The 17442-nt window shown below is 37.8% G+C and overlaps 1 protein-coding gene across 1 annotated transcript in view; it reads right to left on the bottom strand.

The window, feature by feature from the left end:
- LOC111044275 overlaps nt 1-12232 on the bottom strand; it is a 277601-nt gene extending 265369 nt beyond the window's left edge. The window contains exon 1 of the mRNA XM_039435828.1: nt 12079-12232. Within this exon, the coding sequence (XP_039291762.1) occupies nt 12079-12129 (51 nt within the window). The 5' untranslated portion in view covers nt 12130-12232. The remainder of the gene's footprint in view (nt 1-12078) is intronic.
- Between the last annotated feature and the right edge of the window lie 5210 nt (nt 12233-17442).

Genomic DNA, 17442 nt, shown 5'->3' with positions numbered 1-17442 from the left:
CCGAACCCGCTGCAGGTGGAGGAGGACAAAGGAGGATTCGAGGAGTCCGCCGCCGCCGCTGAGGGGAGAGACAAAGCCCGCGAAGAGAAAGAAGGTCAAGCGAGTGCTAAAATTGCTATGGTTGATCTTCACTGGTTTAAACAAGATTGTAATCAAATTATTGTGAAAGAACTTGCCATAATTGATCAGTTTAATGATTATATTGTGTTCCATTTCAAATCACCATTTGCAAAGACAGAATTGAGTGCAAATTGTATAACGATGTAACATGGTTAGAACGTCACTATCATAAAATAAAATGGGAAGATGGAGATTTAGAATACAGTGAGTCATTAATACGTGATTACCTTGCAGCTTATGAGAAAATTTTCACAAAAGGAACTGAGAAAGCAAAGTTTTTAAGAAGATTGCATAGCAACGTACAATGCATACCAGAGGATTTTCCAAAACCTGATTTCAGCTTTTCCACTAGTTCATGGTGTTATGCTGCATGCAACATTCATAAAAATAAACCACATTCTCACTGTGCGTTATTCTCTGCTCAACATTATAATTCTTTGTTGTTTAAAAATATGTATCAAACAAATAATTTCTTGTGCGAAAACAATCGAATGCAAAGTATGAAAATGGCTCCAATGTACACAAATTCACAGAAAAGAAACTTTGCTCGTTATGGATTCTTCTACAACGGAAAGGATCTACAGTGTGTTTATTGCCTGCATGCATTGAGACTGCATAAAGCGCGTACATGTTGTCTATCGTCAATTGATGAAGAAAGACCACTTAATTACTCTATAATAGTTCCTGCCTACACTTAGTTTTCTTCATTCGCTCAACAACATGGATCCGAGAAAGTGGTTGGCTCCCGACAACGAATTGGAAGTGAGGTTAAAAAACTGTATTGATTGGTACGATGAGTGTGAAAGTGCAATTAGGAAATCAACTCCTGAAAATTATAGTTTGGCGAAGCAATTGAAAGACATTTTTCTAAGCACGGTGAATTTAAATGATATAAGAGACTATCTATGTTATTATCGTCCTCATAATTTATGTATAGATAAGCTAATTAGAATTGAAGATGAAGTTATGTATTGTTGTAGTGAAATGTGTAAATAAACGTTTTCTGCCTTCAAACGATTTTTCATTCCGATATCCCATTCACGTTTTTTTAGTTTAGTTGCTGCTTAGAGCTAGAGCAGACAGCACGTGTGGGGTAATCTTTAGTGCATGTGCGCCTATAACACGTGCATCTCATCAATTTAGAGCTAGAGCAGACAGGACGTGTGGGGTAATCTTTAGTGTACGTGCGCCTATAACACGTGCATCTCATCAATTTAGAATTCTTTCCCCCTCATTCGAGTCACGTCAAACATCTGCGAGATGCAGTGTTATGGTTTTTCAAAATTCAAAAAATTATCTTGTCTCTTGATGTCAATTTCATTTAATGAATTTGATTCAATTGCGAAGAATATTAAATTTTCAACAGGATGTCAAGATGTTGATTTACCGTTAACAAAAACAGAAAATGTACACTTTTCGATTCTATCTGAGATTTTCGAACTGCTCAATATTCTAGACAGCGGTCATCTACATTTTGATTGTACAAATGATTCGTCATTATCTGTTGTTAAAAATTCCGATGAACTTTGGAAATGCTTGTACGATATTGCAGATAAAAAATGTAAAAAAACGTAGAGATTTATAGCATTAGATGAGAGAGAATTTCTCAATTCAATTAGATATAGAGAGAGTCATTGACCTCACTTTGGATTAGAGTAATATGGATTTACTTTAATCTGTCACCAAGGGAATTTTTCCCTCTCATCTATACTGGGAGAGAATTTCTCAATTGATTCTTATCTCCTTTCCTTTCGGAAAGGGTGCGGGAAAGAGATGGCACGAGTAAAAGAAGGAGATCTCTATCTCTTGAACCTGTCATCGTAGTATATCATTAGAGTGAAATGGATTCACTTCAATTTGTCAGTATAGCATTAGATGTAGAAATATGAATTCACTTTAATTTGACACCAAAGGAATTTTTCCCTCTCAAAGAGATTTTTTCCCCACATCTATCATTCACCTCAATCTGTCAGCATAGCATTGGATGTAGAAATATGGATTCACTTCAATTTGACAGTAGAGAGAGGGAATTTTTCCTCCTAAAAGGGAAATTTTTTTTTCCCTCACCTGGAGAGAGAGAGAGAGAGAGATATCTTACCCCCCTCACCTCCACTGGACAGGGGGAAGGGGAAATCTATTTTTAGAAAGAGAGAGAAAGATATATCTCCCTCTCTCTCTCTCTATCCCCCTCACCACCACTGGACAGGGGGAAGGGGAAATCTATTTTTAGAAAGAGAGAGAAAGATATATCTCCCTCTCTCTCTATCCCCCTCACCTCCACTGGACAGGGGGAAGGGGAAATCTATTTTTAGAACACCCCCCGCCCTACAGGCGGGGGAAGGGGAGGAGGGATGGACGAGGGGGGAGAGGGGGGAGGGGGATTTCGAGCAAAAAAGCCCGTCAGTTTTCCCAAACCTTCTCTACTAACTCAATAATGATGAAGAAATTGTAATTTTTTGATTGAAAAAGATTATTTTCAAATATTTGAGAAATATTTTCATCAGATGGAAAGATTGTCACGGAACTGGATGAATTATCATACGGAATACAAATTCGGACGTGAACTGAGTATGTTAACATTTCAAACAGTTGACATCAGAACAGGGTAGGATCGGAACAGTTGTGGCCCGGGATCAACTGTAGAAATAACTGACCAATTTACTACCTCAGTTGCTAAGCGCTAGTGGTAGCTAGATGTTTCTAATTGGTTCCAAAGTGCAGGTATTGTCACAAAGTAAAATTGTGACGAGAAAATAATCATCGTCGTCTTCTCACAGGGGTAGGCATTAATACCTGTTCCGCCTTCAAACATTCTCCCACCTTTTTCTTGGTCTGCCAATACTTCTCCTCCCTTCTGGCTTGTAAGCAATGACAGCTTTCGGGATTCTTCCGTTTCCCATTCTCTCAACGTGTTCTCTCCACTGTTGTCGATTCCCGTCAACTTGTTGAGGTATGGAGATTACATTGAGCTCTCTACGGATATCGATATTATAAAGCCTGTCCTCTCTGGTGCATCCCTTCACTGACCTTAAAAATCTCATTTCGGCCGCCTGTAACCTGCTCCACTCACTTCTCTTTGGTACCCAGGTTTCAGAGCCATACAAAAGTGTAGGGACGGCCATTACTTTATAAAATTTGAGTTTCGTCTCTTTTCGGGCTTTATTTTTGAGAGTCCTGTTAATAGTTCCGCATATGTACTGGAATCTGTTAATTTTTGCATTCAAGTCGTGGTCTTCCTCGTATGTAATATCACATCCCAAATATTTGAAATGTGATACCTGTTCCAGTATCCTGTTGTTGAGAACTATTTTAGAATGTATTGGAGACTTCCCCAGAAACGCCATCACTTTTGTTTTGTGCAAGGAAATCTTCATATTATATTCTGAGCTCAGGAGATGGAGTTGATATATTGCTCCTTGCAGATTGTCCTCTGATTCCTGCAATATTACTTGATCATCTGCAAACCATAATGAATTGACAGCAATATTGTGTGTTAGTTGTATACCTGGGTGAATTTGTTGCTTCTACTTCCTACAAAGGTCCTCCGCATGGATATTGAAGAGAGTTGGTGAGAGAGGACAACCCTGTCTCAAACCAACATTGATAACAATTTCTTCTGACTGGGAGCCTGAGCAGTCTAGGATTATTTTTGTCTCGCTGTACAAACTCTTGATGACTTCGACTAAATGAATTGGGAAACCTCATTTGATCAACTTATCTAACAATAATTGACGATTGACTTTATCAAAAGCTTTTTCGTAGTCCACGAATGCAAGGTGTGTCTCTAAATTGAATTCTTCTCTTTTTGCTATGATCTGTTTCAATGAGAAAACATTGTCCATACATGATCGGCCCTTTCTGAAACCAGCCTGCTCCTCTAGTAGAAGTACATCAGAGATTTTCCGTAGTCTATTGTTCAGAATACTGCTGTACAATTTATAGACATTGCTCAACAAGCATATACCTCTATAATTATTCGGGTCTTTTCGTGTTTTCCAGCACAAGTTGATTAGATGAAGCAGTCGGAATTTCAGTAATGTCCCGCCATATTTTAGAAGCTCCATATTTGGCAGATCCACCCCAGTTGCCTTCCTATTTTTCGTTTTATTGAGGGCTTCTTCCAACTCATCAATGCTTATGAGATCAACATCACTCACTGGATCCATCCGCTGGTCAATACTTTCCATGACTGGCAAATCTTGGTCATACAACAGTTCTTTGTAGTGTTCAATCCATTCATGTTTGCTCACATTTTTTATCTCAGTCATTTCTTTGACCGTACTATTGAGGTGTCTCATCCATTTGTAAGCAACTTCCTGCCTGCCATGAAGGTTATCTTCTATTTGAGAAAAAATTCTATATCGAGAGGATTCTTACTGCCTCTGGCGGCAGCGCATCTCCATCCCCTCCACTTTGAGAGAGTATTTGAACGCCAGACGAGCCCCAGATCACTAGCATTCCGCTCCCAACCTTCCTCTCCTGTACAGCGGCCCGTTGGCTGTCGTACGTCCCTGACCTCCTGTCCTTGTACAGTGGCCCGTTGGCTGCCGTACGTCCCTGACCTCCTGTCCTGGTACAGCGGCCCATTGGCTGCTGTATGTGCCTCTCCTATCATCCTCCCAGGGCACAGCAGCCCATTGGCTGTCATCCCTATCCTTCCATCCTTCCAGGGCACAGCGGCCCGTTGGCTGTCATCCCTATCCTTCCATCCTTCCAGGGCACAGCGGCCCATTGGCTGCCATCCCTATCCTTCCATCCTCTCAGGGCATAGCGGCCCGTTGGCTGCCGTCCCTATCCTTCCATCATCCCAGGGCACAGCGGCCCGTTGGCTGCCGTCCCTATCCTTCCATCCTCCCAGGGCACAGCGGCCTGTTGGCTGCCATTCCTATCCTTCCATCTTCCCAGGGCACAGCGGCCCATTGGGTGCTGTCCCTATCCTTCCATTCTCCCAGGGCACAGCGGCCTGTTGGCTGCCGTCCCTATCCTTCCATCCTCCCAGGGCACAGCGGCCCATTGGCTGTCGTCCCTATCCTTCCATCCTCTCCAGGCACAGCGGCCCGTTGGCTGCCGTCCCTCCTGTCCATCCTTCCTCTTCCTACTATACTGGAGCTGAACCGAGGCCGTAAGGTCAATACAAAATTACCTCGAAGTGGTATCATCAGAGTAGAGAGCGACCTTCACGCCGTCAGAAGCACCAGGAGGTGCTGTCCACGCCAGCTCAGGCACAAAGAAGGAAGAAGAGGAACTTCGACTTGCCTCCTTTCCCTGCCCACACTATGACTGAGCTAAGTCGACCAGGAGCAACACCTGGGTATCAATCACCCACCTCTGAAGGTACTCAGGGTATATGTGATAGTATAATCTTGCAGTTTTTAGTGGTTATATGATGTGGACAGATTGGTACAATTTTGTCAAAAAAAGGATTTGGTAGTTATCGCAGGTTATGCACCTGGAAGTCGCCACATTGGCCTGTGATCAGATTGACTATATTATTGTGAACAGGATGTTTCGAAATAGTATTATGTCTGTAAAAATTTATCCAGGAGCAGATCTTGAGTCAGACCATATTCCTGTGATAGGACATCTAAGAATTAAATTACGTTCAATCCCAAAGCGCTCAATAAAACCAAGAATTGATGTGACAAAACTTAAACAGGTTGCTCTTAGTGGATTGGTTCATCAAGACTTGACAGGGGGCTTGAGGGCAATGGATGAGCGCAATGAAGTGGAAGTGCATTGGAGAGATGTTAATGTTGCAAAGAAACATTTGCGGGCTTAGAAGGAGCAAGCCCATAAAGAATGGATGACAAGTGACATTATGAACCTTATAGACCAAAGACGAATATGCAAGGGACGGGATCATGTGCAATACACCAACTTGCAGAGAATAATTCGCGACAAGATCAGAGAGGCTATGGATCAGTGGATGATTGAAAAGTGTAGTGAGATTGTGGAGCTTCAGAGCAAACATGATTTGCATAATATCTACAAGAAAATCAGTAAACTGACTGGAAGAAGGCTAAAGCAGAGCAGAGGATTTCTGATGGATGAGACACAGAACATAATTGCCACTCCTACTGAACAGTTGAAGATATGGGAAGTTTGTGTGCAAAGGCTGTTTGAGTATGACAGGGTCATGAATCATGGAGTCAATGAGGCAGACACAGGACCTGCTATACTTCGAGAGGAGGTAATCAGGGTTGTCCACAATATGAAGGCCGGTAAAGCTCCAGGGCCTGACGAAGTGCATTTTGAAGTATTGAATGATTCAATGATTTTATTATAGCCAGAAAATACAAACAATACACTAGGCTATGTCAATACAATAAAATTTCGAACAGAATTACAATAATAATATACATAAATAAAGATAATACACAACATGCAGTGCAAGAGCAGGCTTCAAAGCTATTCGGTTTAAAAAAAAAATAATAATAATAATATCAATATCAATATAATTGTTTATTATAAACCTAAACTTCAATTCAATCACACCTCTAATACAAGGCCCTGGCCTACAATATTGCAACGTCGCAGTGAAGGCCTAGAATCTAATACATGATTGGTGAGGAAGATTTCAAAAAATACCAGCTGATCTTTTTCACCAATCATGTATTAGATTCTAGGCCTATGCTGCGATGTTGCAATATCATAGGCCGGGGCCTTGTATTAGAGGTGACTATGAGTCTATACAGCCTATTCTAATATTAATCTATACCTACTTTTACAATAGATCGTGGACAAGCTAAAACCATAGAAACTACTATCACAGTCAATTTACGTAGGTCCCTACACAATCAATTTACTTAGTCATAAATAAGTGCTTGGGTCAGACTCATCAAATTCATGAATGGAATAGAACGGGTTGACGACCAACCATGACTTGACCCGCTTCTTAAAGCTCACCAGCGGCAGCTCTCTTATTTCATCAGATAGCTTATTGAAAAATCTGATGCCAGATATTAGAAAACTTTTCCTGGATCTTTCCAATCTCACCTTGGGCAGGACCAGGAGTGACAAAGAGATCGATAATATTGTCTTATTATTCAATAAACACCGGAAAGATTCCAGAGGACTGGCTCAAGTCAACATTCATTCTAATCCCAAAGAAGCTAAATGCCAGGCGGTGTGAGGAATATCGAACAATCAGTTTAATGAGTCATATACTCAAGCTCTTCCTGAAAATCGTACAAGGGCGTATTTTTCGTAAATGTGAAGAAGTAATGGCTGACACTCAATTTGGTTTCAGAGGGAGATTGGGCACAAGAGATGCCTTGTTTGCAATGCAAGTCCTGGTTCAGAGATGCCAAGATATGAACAAGGATGTATATTTATGCTTCATTGATAATGAGAAGGCTTTTGACAGAGTAGGCTACAGCACACCAAAATGCTGGAGATCTTGAAGCAAATGGGGTTAGACAATCGGGATGTCAAAATTATTGCCAATCTCTAATGGAACCAAACAGCAAATGTCCGATGGGATAAGGAGTTGTGAAAGAATTAGAAATTCGTAGACGGGTTAGACAGGGCTGTGTGTTGTCACCAACATTATTCAATTGATATCCAGGAGCTATCGTCTCTGAGGCTCTTGATTGATGCACATGTGAACTGGTTGTCAACGGTGAAGTTGCAAATAATCTCAGGTATGCGGATGACACAGTGTTGTTGGCTGGAAGTGCAGACGATCTCCAACTGCTGTTGAACCATGTGAATACAGCCAGCAATAGGTATGGATTGTGTATGAATTTACGCAAAACAAAGTTCATGGTTGTTAGCAGAGAACGTGTTGAGGCAATAGTAAGAATTGCTGGTAAGTTGGTGGAGTGTGTACAAAGCTTGAAATATCTTGGATGTTGTGTTAATGAGAGATGGAGTTTCGACCAGGAGGTAAGGAGTAGGATTAAACAGGCAAGCACAGCATTTTTCAGAATGATAGGGGTATTATGCAATCGGAACCTTGCTCTCAAGAATAGAATTTGTTTGTTGAAGTGCTACATCATTTCAGTGTTGTTGTATGGGCATGGGGGATGGACATTAACGAAGGCATTGGAGGGAAAGCTGCAGGCGTTTGAACTGTGGTTGTATCGGCGCATTCTTCGTATTTCATGGATAGAAAGGGTGAGTAATTCTGAGGTATTAGAACAAATTGGGATGACAGTGGAGGTTGTTTACTGTATTGAGAAACAGAAGCTTCAGTATTTTGGACATGTGATGCACAATGAAAAGTACAGATTCCTGCAGTTGATCATGGAGGGCAAGATTGAAGGAAGACGCCGGCCTGGAAAAAGAGAAACATCCTGGTTAGAGAACCTGTGAGAGTGGTTCAACATTGACTCAGCATATCTGTTCCGAGTCAATATAATCCAGTCAATAGAATCCAGAAATCTCCTGAACGGTAGCGAATTTCGCAATAATTCTGATGTAAGATGTTTCTGGCATCAAAGATCATCAAAAGGTTGCAAAGTTTCAGCCAATTTTTTAATGAAAAATGTCTATATTTCTATTGCATAGGGTTCAATCCCTTACATAGAGACACAATTTTTACCTGGATTGAAAATTTCAAACAGGAGTTCAGCTCGTGAAAAGCAGAGTATCCATCGTTCCAACTTAACAGAAAGTTCAACTACTCCAGGATGCAATGAGAGATCGTTGTTCTCGTGATGTACAGATTACATAATCAACTTTTTTTTTTAAATAAGTTTTTCAAACCAAATCAAATTCATTGCTTCAAAATAATATACAGTAACAATACAAATCAAATTCAATTGGTGTTAAAACTATTCTCCATCTTCAAACAATCTCTTTTATGATTTTTGATTTTTGTATTGTCACGTTCTCTGCGCGGTAGTCATTAGTTTGTATCTTTGCAGCTGGAGCGCTAGTGGTCCACTGCCAACCTGATACTGGGCATTGTTGCTGCATATTTTTATTTATCTTTGTTTTAGTTTTTTGGATATTTTCTGTAGCCTTAGGCATTTTATTATTGTATTTGTCAATTTGTTGTTCGGCTTCCGGATATTTTTTGCATCTTTTCAAACATCAATTTTATTGGTGATTTCTTGATCAAGGTAGCACTTGCTTGCTACCCACTTCCTACTTCACTGCTCATCGTTTGGCTGTCTAGCATCAACTTCGTGTGTGTCTCCAATTTTTCTCATCTTTCGTGAAAATAGTTTTCACCTCGCCCTGTTTGCTTGTTTTATTTGTTGGAGACATTTCATCGGTTCTTTGGAGCCATCAACCTTAAAATTCGGACAATCAGTTCGTTTGTTATTTCATTTCTAATTTTTCAACGTGTTTGTGAACTCTTGCGTGTGTGTACGCTTCCTTGTACAATTTGTAAGTTACAACTTGAACTCTCATCTCTCGTGAAAATAGTTTTCACCTCGCCCTGTTTGTTTATTTCAATTTTTGGATATTCTCGACTGGTTCTGTGAACTATTATTAGTTTTTCAAGATTTGAACACTTGTTTCAGTTTTACATATTTTCATTTCCACTGCGGCATTCTCAAAATGGCTGCTTTTGTGCGTCACCGTGTCTGTCTACAAGTTTAAATTTGTTTTACATATTGCAGGCTTTTGTTTTACATCGAGTGCTAACCTTGTTTAGTAATTCTTTATTTGCAATTTTGGGACTGAAAGTTTACCCATCATTCATTCTATTGATAATTATTGTGATATATTGGCAATATCACTGATTAATGTGACTCTCAATTGTGAATTGCATTTTACAAGTATTGCAACTGATATTTCCAAAACTAGGGAAATATTTCCTTCGAAACATTGATTGAAAACTCTTCCTCTACAACTGGCTGTTGTTTCATCAGCATTTCAAACAAGTTGGAATCTTGTTTCTCTTCTGATGTGTCCATTTGAGCTATTGGAAGCTCACGCTGTATTTGAAGGCCCTAGACCAAACCGGGACCTTGACTCTGGCCTATTCGAGCTATTGGAAGCTCATGCTGTCTTTGAAGGCCCTAGACCAAACCGGGACCTTGGCTTTTGCATTTTGTGCCACAGCTAATTATTTTTGTATCACCTACTTTGTATTTTTTACTACCCTAATCTATTGTTTTTATCTTTCAGGTTAGGAATTCATTGTTGTTCATAGTCAACTTTACTTTATTTTTGAGTTATTGCTTAGCCAAATTGCTCTTGAGAATTGTTTGTCAGTTTTTTGTAATCAATTCATGAATGTTCTGTGAACATTGCAATTATCAATCCTATTTAATTCTTTGTTATTATTCTTTTGATTATTGCTAAAGCTGTAGTTTCTGCATTTTGCAATCAGGCTATTTCAATATAGGCTACTGTTATTCATATAACCTTATGGTTAATTTCAACTTACCTGTTTCTTTTGTTGGTATCGAACCAATTCAAATGTTTGAAGCCTTGCAATTCAACATATTTACATTTCAATTTTTCTAGGTGTTGTTTGTTATTAAAAATGACAATTGTAGGTTTAAACCAAAGACTACTTATTATAGATTCTGGTTTTCTATGAACGTTTGTTTTAGTAACTGTTTCATTATTCCATTTTGATAACCAGATAGATTATTTTCTATGTGCATTACTGTTATATTCATAACTTTTTACTGTCACTCTTTAATAATTAATTTGTTTGAATTGTGCGCATATTGGTAACATCATCACCTGATCTTTGGTTATAATTTACTATTTGAAATTGTTACATTGCAATGAGTTCTTGCATTCAGATTACTGTTTTTACTTGTTCTTTTTTACTAGAATCATTAATACCGTTTTCAAGTTTGTTCATGTACTTCAATCCTTTTCTAAACTTAATCCTAATCTTGTTCATACCAAAGTTAAATTCTATTTCAATTTATATTGTCGACCAATCACCCTGAGGGGTTATTTAATGTATTCAAATTTACACAACATTTTTCCATTTTAAAATCACTTTGTTGGCATCATATTTTTCTTATGTCAACTAGGATCAACTACATTTTCATTTCTTGTTCATGTGATTTGATATTCTTTAATGCTGATTGAAGTTTGTATTTTACTAACCTACTTTTTCATTTGGCATTTCACCTCAGCCTACATTTTGTTGATTAGTTTTTAATTCTGAGTTGCCTAAAACTGTTTTGCATTCATTCCAGTGCACAGGTTTTTGAATGAACAACGGTTCTTGCACTCATGTAGAATTTCAGTCAGGTGTCAAATCAGTCAAGACACATTGTTTCTCTTTTTTCAGAATTTGATTTATTCTCTCCTATTTATACAGTCCACTCTTTTCTAAGACTAAATTTCACAATTGGTGTTACCAGCAAAATCTTGTTTTCAGTTTTTTCAACAAGCGCTCGATGTCCACAGTTTTCAGGCCCAGTTGCACAAAAGCCAGATAAATTTTTAACGTGATTAATTTCATAAGAGCCAATCAGAGAAGGCGTTTTTGAAAAGACGGCTTCTCTGATTGGTTCTTGTAGAATTAATCACGTTTAAAATTTAACCGACTTCTGGGCAAACGTGCCTGAGAAATTTTATGACTGGAAATTATTGCAAGATCTGAACTTTGGAAACAGTCAGAACACATCATACATCTTTGGCGTTGAGCTAACTCGGTGGCAAAGTGGCCAGCTATTTCTGTCGCTCCCTACTACAATCATGATACTAATGAAATAAGAATAATAGGGGTATTCACGATCGTCAGATAATAAATGAGATAGCCATCTCTTTTAAAAGTTGGCTCAACTACACAGTATTGAATCCGTTCAACCAATGTATAATGTGCTCCATTCGAGTCAGCTGATCGTTTTAACTGAGACTTGAGTTGAACTTTTTTGGATAAAGCAAATTTTAGAAAGATGGTTTAACTAAGCATTCGCTTTCAAAGAAAAAAGTTTCCTTCTTATCATGGAGTTACACAATATCAACCAAGACTCTACACATAAGCTTTTTCAATTTTCTTATAATTATTTTTTTCAATAATCTTACCTCATCGTTATTATGACACTGGCAAACTCGAACCTCCCTCTCAACAATCATGAAAAAATTTTGAAATTCCTCTTCCGGTATCACAGCAAAGAGGTTACCAAACTTTTGATAGTATTTTGGTAGGAACAGTTCAGTGTTTAAGAATGTTGGATATTGACAGCTAGAAAAGTCATACAAAAATCCGATATCGCTAGTGATGAACGACAACCATAAAAGCCTATACTTGTATACAGATACAACGTGATCCAAATGTCATACAATCCAAAAAAGATAACTCGATTGAAAAAATGAATTCCATTCTTAAAATGAGTTCGAAATACGTGATATAAAAAAAGAATAATATAAAATATAGTCCAGTCACTATGTACATTGGTGCATGCAATTTATATTGTAGTTCTGATTTTTCAATATATTATATGGGTACATAAGAGAATTCCAGAACCAATTTCTTCATGCAAAATTTCCTTGTGCCAGATATTGATTGATTGATTGAGTACTTTATTTATGTATATTACAATATATACTGTCTTATACACTTATATACAATAGCTTACAATGCAGCAAAATTATAGATGAATTTACATGATATAGACTAAGAAAATAATTGTTAACTGTATATGATATGAAAAAGCAATTTGTAATATAATAACTATAGATAATAATTATATTGTTATGCATCTACATAAATTGGCGGAGGTTTGGACATATCAATGTCCATTCTTCGGAAAGAATATTAGAAATATCCTCCCCACTAACTCTCTACCAAAACGTTAATTTCATTATTTAAACTAAGGATTTATTTATTAATGGAAATATTGTGAAAGTTTTAATCAATATGAATATTTAAGAGAAAAAAAACAGAAAATTATAAAGTAAAATAATTATATAGGTAGATAAGATCAAATAATTGATTAATAAAATGAAGTAGGCTGAAAGTAGATCAGGGTAATCCACTTTCAGTAATATACAGCAGTATGCAGTGGATAATTGAAATAACATGGGTTTATATAATATATATATATATATAAAATTTGTTCTATAACAGGTTTAAAGGTTTGTATTTGTGGGATGGGTGGGGGATGGTTGTCATGTGATCGTTCTAGGGCCGGACAGTTTCAGTCATTTGTTCCAAAAGATGTTTTTTTAAAGTCAGGATGAAGCTCGCTCGGCTCTCGATGGACGTGATAGAAACAGGAAGTGCATTCCATGCACGACAGGCACTGACTAAGAAGGATTTAGTGAAAATAGTAGTTCGATGATTGGGTATCCTTAAAGTACTTTCTCCGGTTCTAGTATGTGAAGCATCTATCCTCCTACCTTCAGAGACAAATTTGAAATCATCTTTAAAATAGTTCGGATTACCGTACTTCAAGATATCTCTAACAAGCTTGACTATTCGAAAAAGCCTTTGATTGGGAAGCTTTGATGTTGAACTAGCAATGTGGGCTGGGGTGATATGATCATGGCGTTGGAGAGAGTAGACAAAACGTAGACAATAATTTTGGCAACGCTGTAGTTTATCATTCAGAGTGACTTGCATATCGTTAAGAACAGAATTACAATACATTAAATGTGGGAAGATGAGAGATTGAACCAATAATAATTTAATGTTTCTAGGGAGAATATCGTGCATTTTCTTCAATGCATGCATGGCTTAGAATACCTTTTTACAAGTTTTGTTCACTTGCTCTGACCAGTCAAGAGTATTATTCATAATAATGCCTAAATTTTTAACTGAGCTACAGTAAGGAATGTCATTACCATCTACACTAATTTTGTGAATCGATTCAAGGTCAATATTGTTTATAAGACGAGAATATCCAATTATAATGGGCTGTGTTTTGATGGGATTGAGCTTAAGGCCATTTTTCTTTGTCCATTCCACTATCGAATTGATATCCTGATTCATTATTCCAACTGTTTCGTTAATTTTTGTTATGGGACAGCTTAAATATATTTGAAGGTCGTCTGCATAAGTATGCATAAGTATGGAAACTGGAGAATTTGATAATGGAAGAAAGGTCATTAGCATACAAAGTGAAGAGGAGAGGGCCTAAAATTGAACCTTGTGGTACTCCATGCATAACTTTTTTCCAAGTAGACTTTTTGTCACCGACAGATACACATTGTTTCCTACCTAATAGATAGGATTTAAACCAAACTAACGAGTTGTGACTGAAACCAAGAATAGCCAACTTATTCAGAAGGACTGTATGATCAACAGTATCAAATGCTTTAGAAAAATCGAATAGGGTGAGGATGGTGCATTTTCTTTGGTCCATAGCTAACCTTATATCATCAGTCACACGAAGCAGAGCTGTTTCAGTTGAATGGAATTTTCTAAAGCCTGATTGAAAGTTATGAAGCTTACTATTGTTGTCTAGAAATTTTACAACTTGAGCATGAATGAGTCTTTCCAGCGCTTTGGACAATGCAGGTAAAATACTGATTGGTCTAAAATCCTCAACTTTATTGGGTGATGGAACCTTATTTAGAGGGCGAACCAGAGCAAACTTCCAGTTTTCAGGGAAAATGCCTTCTTCAATTGACTTGTTGAAAATGTATGTAATGGTTGGTAAAACAGCAAATAACATTTTCTTGATAAATTTAATAGGAATTTTGTCAACACCCGTAGCATTACTATGAATACGTTGAATTGCTCTGGAAGTGTCTTCTTCTGAGATTGGATGGAAATGAAATTGATCAGTAATTGGTAAATCTAAGTTTGTAACCTGCTCTTCAAGATCATCGATATGATAAGCAATGACAACTTCGTCGCGTTGGTTAGAGTGTGAATGAAATGGTCATTTATATTGTTCAATGGTAAGTCAATTTGTGGATTCGATTTCTGCTTGCCAAGCCCGAATTCTTTTATTCCCTGCCAAAGTGATTTAGAGTCTTGTCTGTTGTTTGTCATAAACGAATTCAAGTACCTAATCTTTGAGTTCCGTAATTCCTGTTTTACTTCATTTCTAAGGCTCCTATACTCTATCAAACTGTCCAAGTCAAATGTCTTTTTAAATTTTCTATGTGCTTTGTCTCTACGTCCCATCATCTTAAGTATGTCTTCAGTCATCCACGGTACTCGTCGTTTTCTATTAATCCTCCTTGTCACATAAGGTGCATGTTTGTCATACAAAGTCAAAGTCCAATTCTCGAAAGTCTTGACCATGTCATCAACTGAGGGTAATGCTTCAATTTGATGCCATGGAGTCTGAGCCACATCAGTCTGGAAGGCGGCTTCATCAAAGTTTTTGAAGTCTCTATAAGTGATAATTTTCTGTTCTGGCTTGGGTATCTTATGGGAAAGTACACAGTAGATCAAATCATGTCTAGAAATAGCTGGGACTGAGATTTGGCCTGCTTGAACAACCTCATTGGGATCACTAACAATGAGAAGGTCAATGAGTGTGTCTGATTCATTAGTATGATGAGTTGGATCGAGTGGTAAAATAGTCATGTTTAGGCATTGGAAAATTGTAGTCAGTTGAAAGTAGTCAAAGTTCCGATTTGTCATGTTCAAGTCGGTGTTCATATCCCCCATAACTAGTATACGGTTATAACAAGGCATAAGAGAAAGCAAGGCACTTTCGGAATCTGTGAAATGACCTATTTTTGGTGGGCGATAACAGATACCAACGAGTAATTTATCAGTACTAGATAAGGATAATTCAAGTAGCATAAACTACTTGTCTGTAACAATACTCTTGTTTAGATGTGATTAAAACTTTTGTTTTGATACCATCTTTCACATAAATTGCTACACCCCCACAAGCTTTATTTAATCTATCATTCCGGAAAAGATTATATCCAGGCAATGCAACAAAATTTGATGAAATACTAGGCTTCAAAAATGATTCGGAAATTCCGATTATATTGAAGTCCTGAAAACGGAAGATTGCTCTGAATTCATCAATGTGGCAGCTGAGGGATTGTACGTTAAGGTGAGCAGCCTTGAAAAGTTTTTTGAAAGAGTGGAGCTTATTTGCTAGAAACATACCTGCGTCATTAACACTATTATTGAAATAATCATACCTACTTGAGGGCGAGCGAGCTGACGTGTCAGTGAGAGGCATCATGGAAGCAGCAGACCAATCGTGAACCGACCTCAGAACGACACATGACGGGGAAAATGGGGATGAGACTGATAAAACTTAACCTAAATGAAAAAGTCTCTTGATTCGAGTGCATTCAGTATGCCTTGGCAGTTCGGCTCCCTTCACTATTATAGCACTAGTTCAAAAAATTCACTAAACACAATAAGATGTAGATGTGTGGAGTTCCGGTGATGAATAATCCTAATGGTGAATAAGATGAAGATTGAGGAAGAACTTGTAGTGGGAGATCTGAAGAACTTGTAGTGGGAGATACAGAGTGGCCCAAAAGCCTCGAATTTTTGGCTCATTTTACAGTTTTCAGCTATTTCTGCCAAATCTCGTAATCGGACAGGAAAATTTGGTCTTGCCTTCTTTTTGGAATATAAAATTCTGAATAAAATGAGATCATTCGGAACTCTCTATCTTCAATGAGTACTGAGATATAATTTTTCAAAAATGAGTGAAATTGAAGGAAAAATAATTTTTGATGAATTTTAGTTTTTGTTCCGATTGTTACCATTTAGATGTATAATTCAGAATCCCTCTGGGCGTATTTTCGTGCTCTACAATCTGAGATCAGGGAGAGCACTCTATCTAAAATAGATTCCCAGGCTCACCTGACAACAATGGTCCTTGTATTGTGAAAAACACCTAATTTTCAGCTTCAACCATCATCACCAACTACATTGTCCTCACATTGATATTTTGCACAATGACATAAGTTCATGAGATTATGTTCTATGAGAATCACCCGTTAGATGCACTTCATTTCAGTATTTCCTAGTGGAAAGGCGCGCTTAAGGATACCTCAAGGGTCAAGATTCCAAACACTTATAACTTTTGACACAATGCTCAGATTTCATCGTACTACACTTTATTCTTATCGGCTCGTCAATGCGGTCCAAAATCATGCATCATGAGTCGAATTGGGTCGAAACATGAAAAATTCATTTTCATGCCCATATTCCAATAACAAAGAAAATTGCCAATTTCTTTATTCAAAGCTATGTATCTCTGTAGCCCCTTATTACTATGAAAATCATTACTTGATCTAGAAATGTGCAATAGCATTTTCACGTTCATCTGCTGTGAACGATTCATGAAAAATATGTTCTTGAAGAGAGATTTTATTGTTGAAAAACGTCCGGAAATTGTAGATATTTTCCTCATATAAACGGTTTTGGCAGTTCTATTTATATGCCAGAGTGATTCAAGGTGGATTTTAGGCATCTTAGCTCGTAGAGGATGAATTTATCTACAATTTGGA

The sequence above is a fragment of the Nilaparvata lugens genome, chromosome 9 (genome assembly GCF_014356525.2).
Source record: "Nilaparvata lugens isolate BPH chromosome 9, ASM1435652v1, whole genome shotgun sequence".
In the NCBI taxonomy this organism is placed as follows: domain Eukaryota; kingdom Metazoa; phylum Arthropoda; class Insecta; order Hemiptera; family Delphacidae; genus Nilaparvata; species Nilaparvata lugens.
The sequence above is the reverse complement of the archived record's forward strand: the minus strand, read 5'-3'. Positions and strand labels throughout refer to the sequence as shown.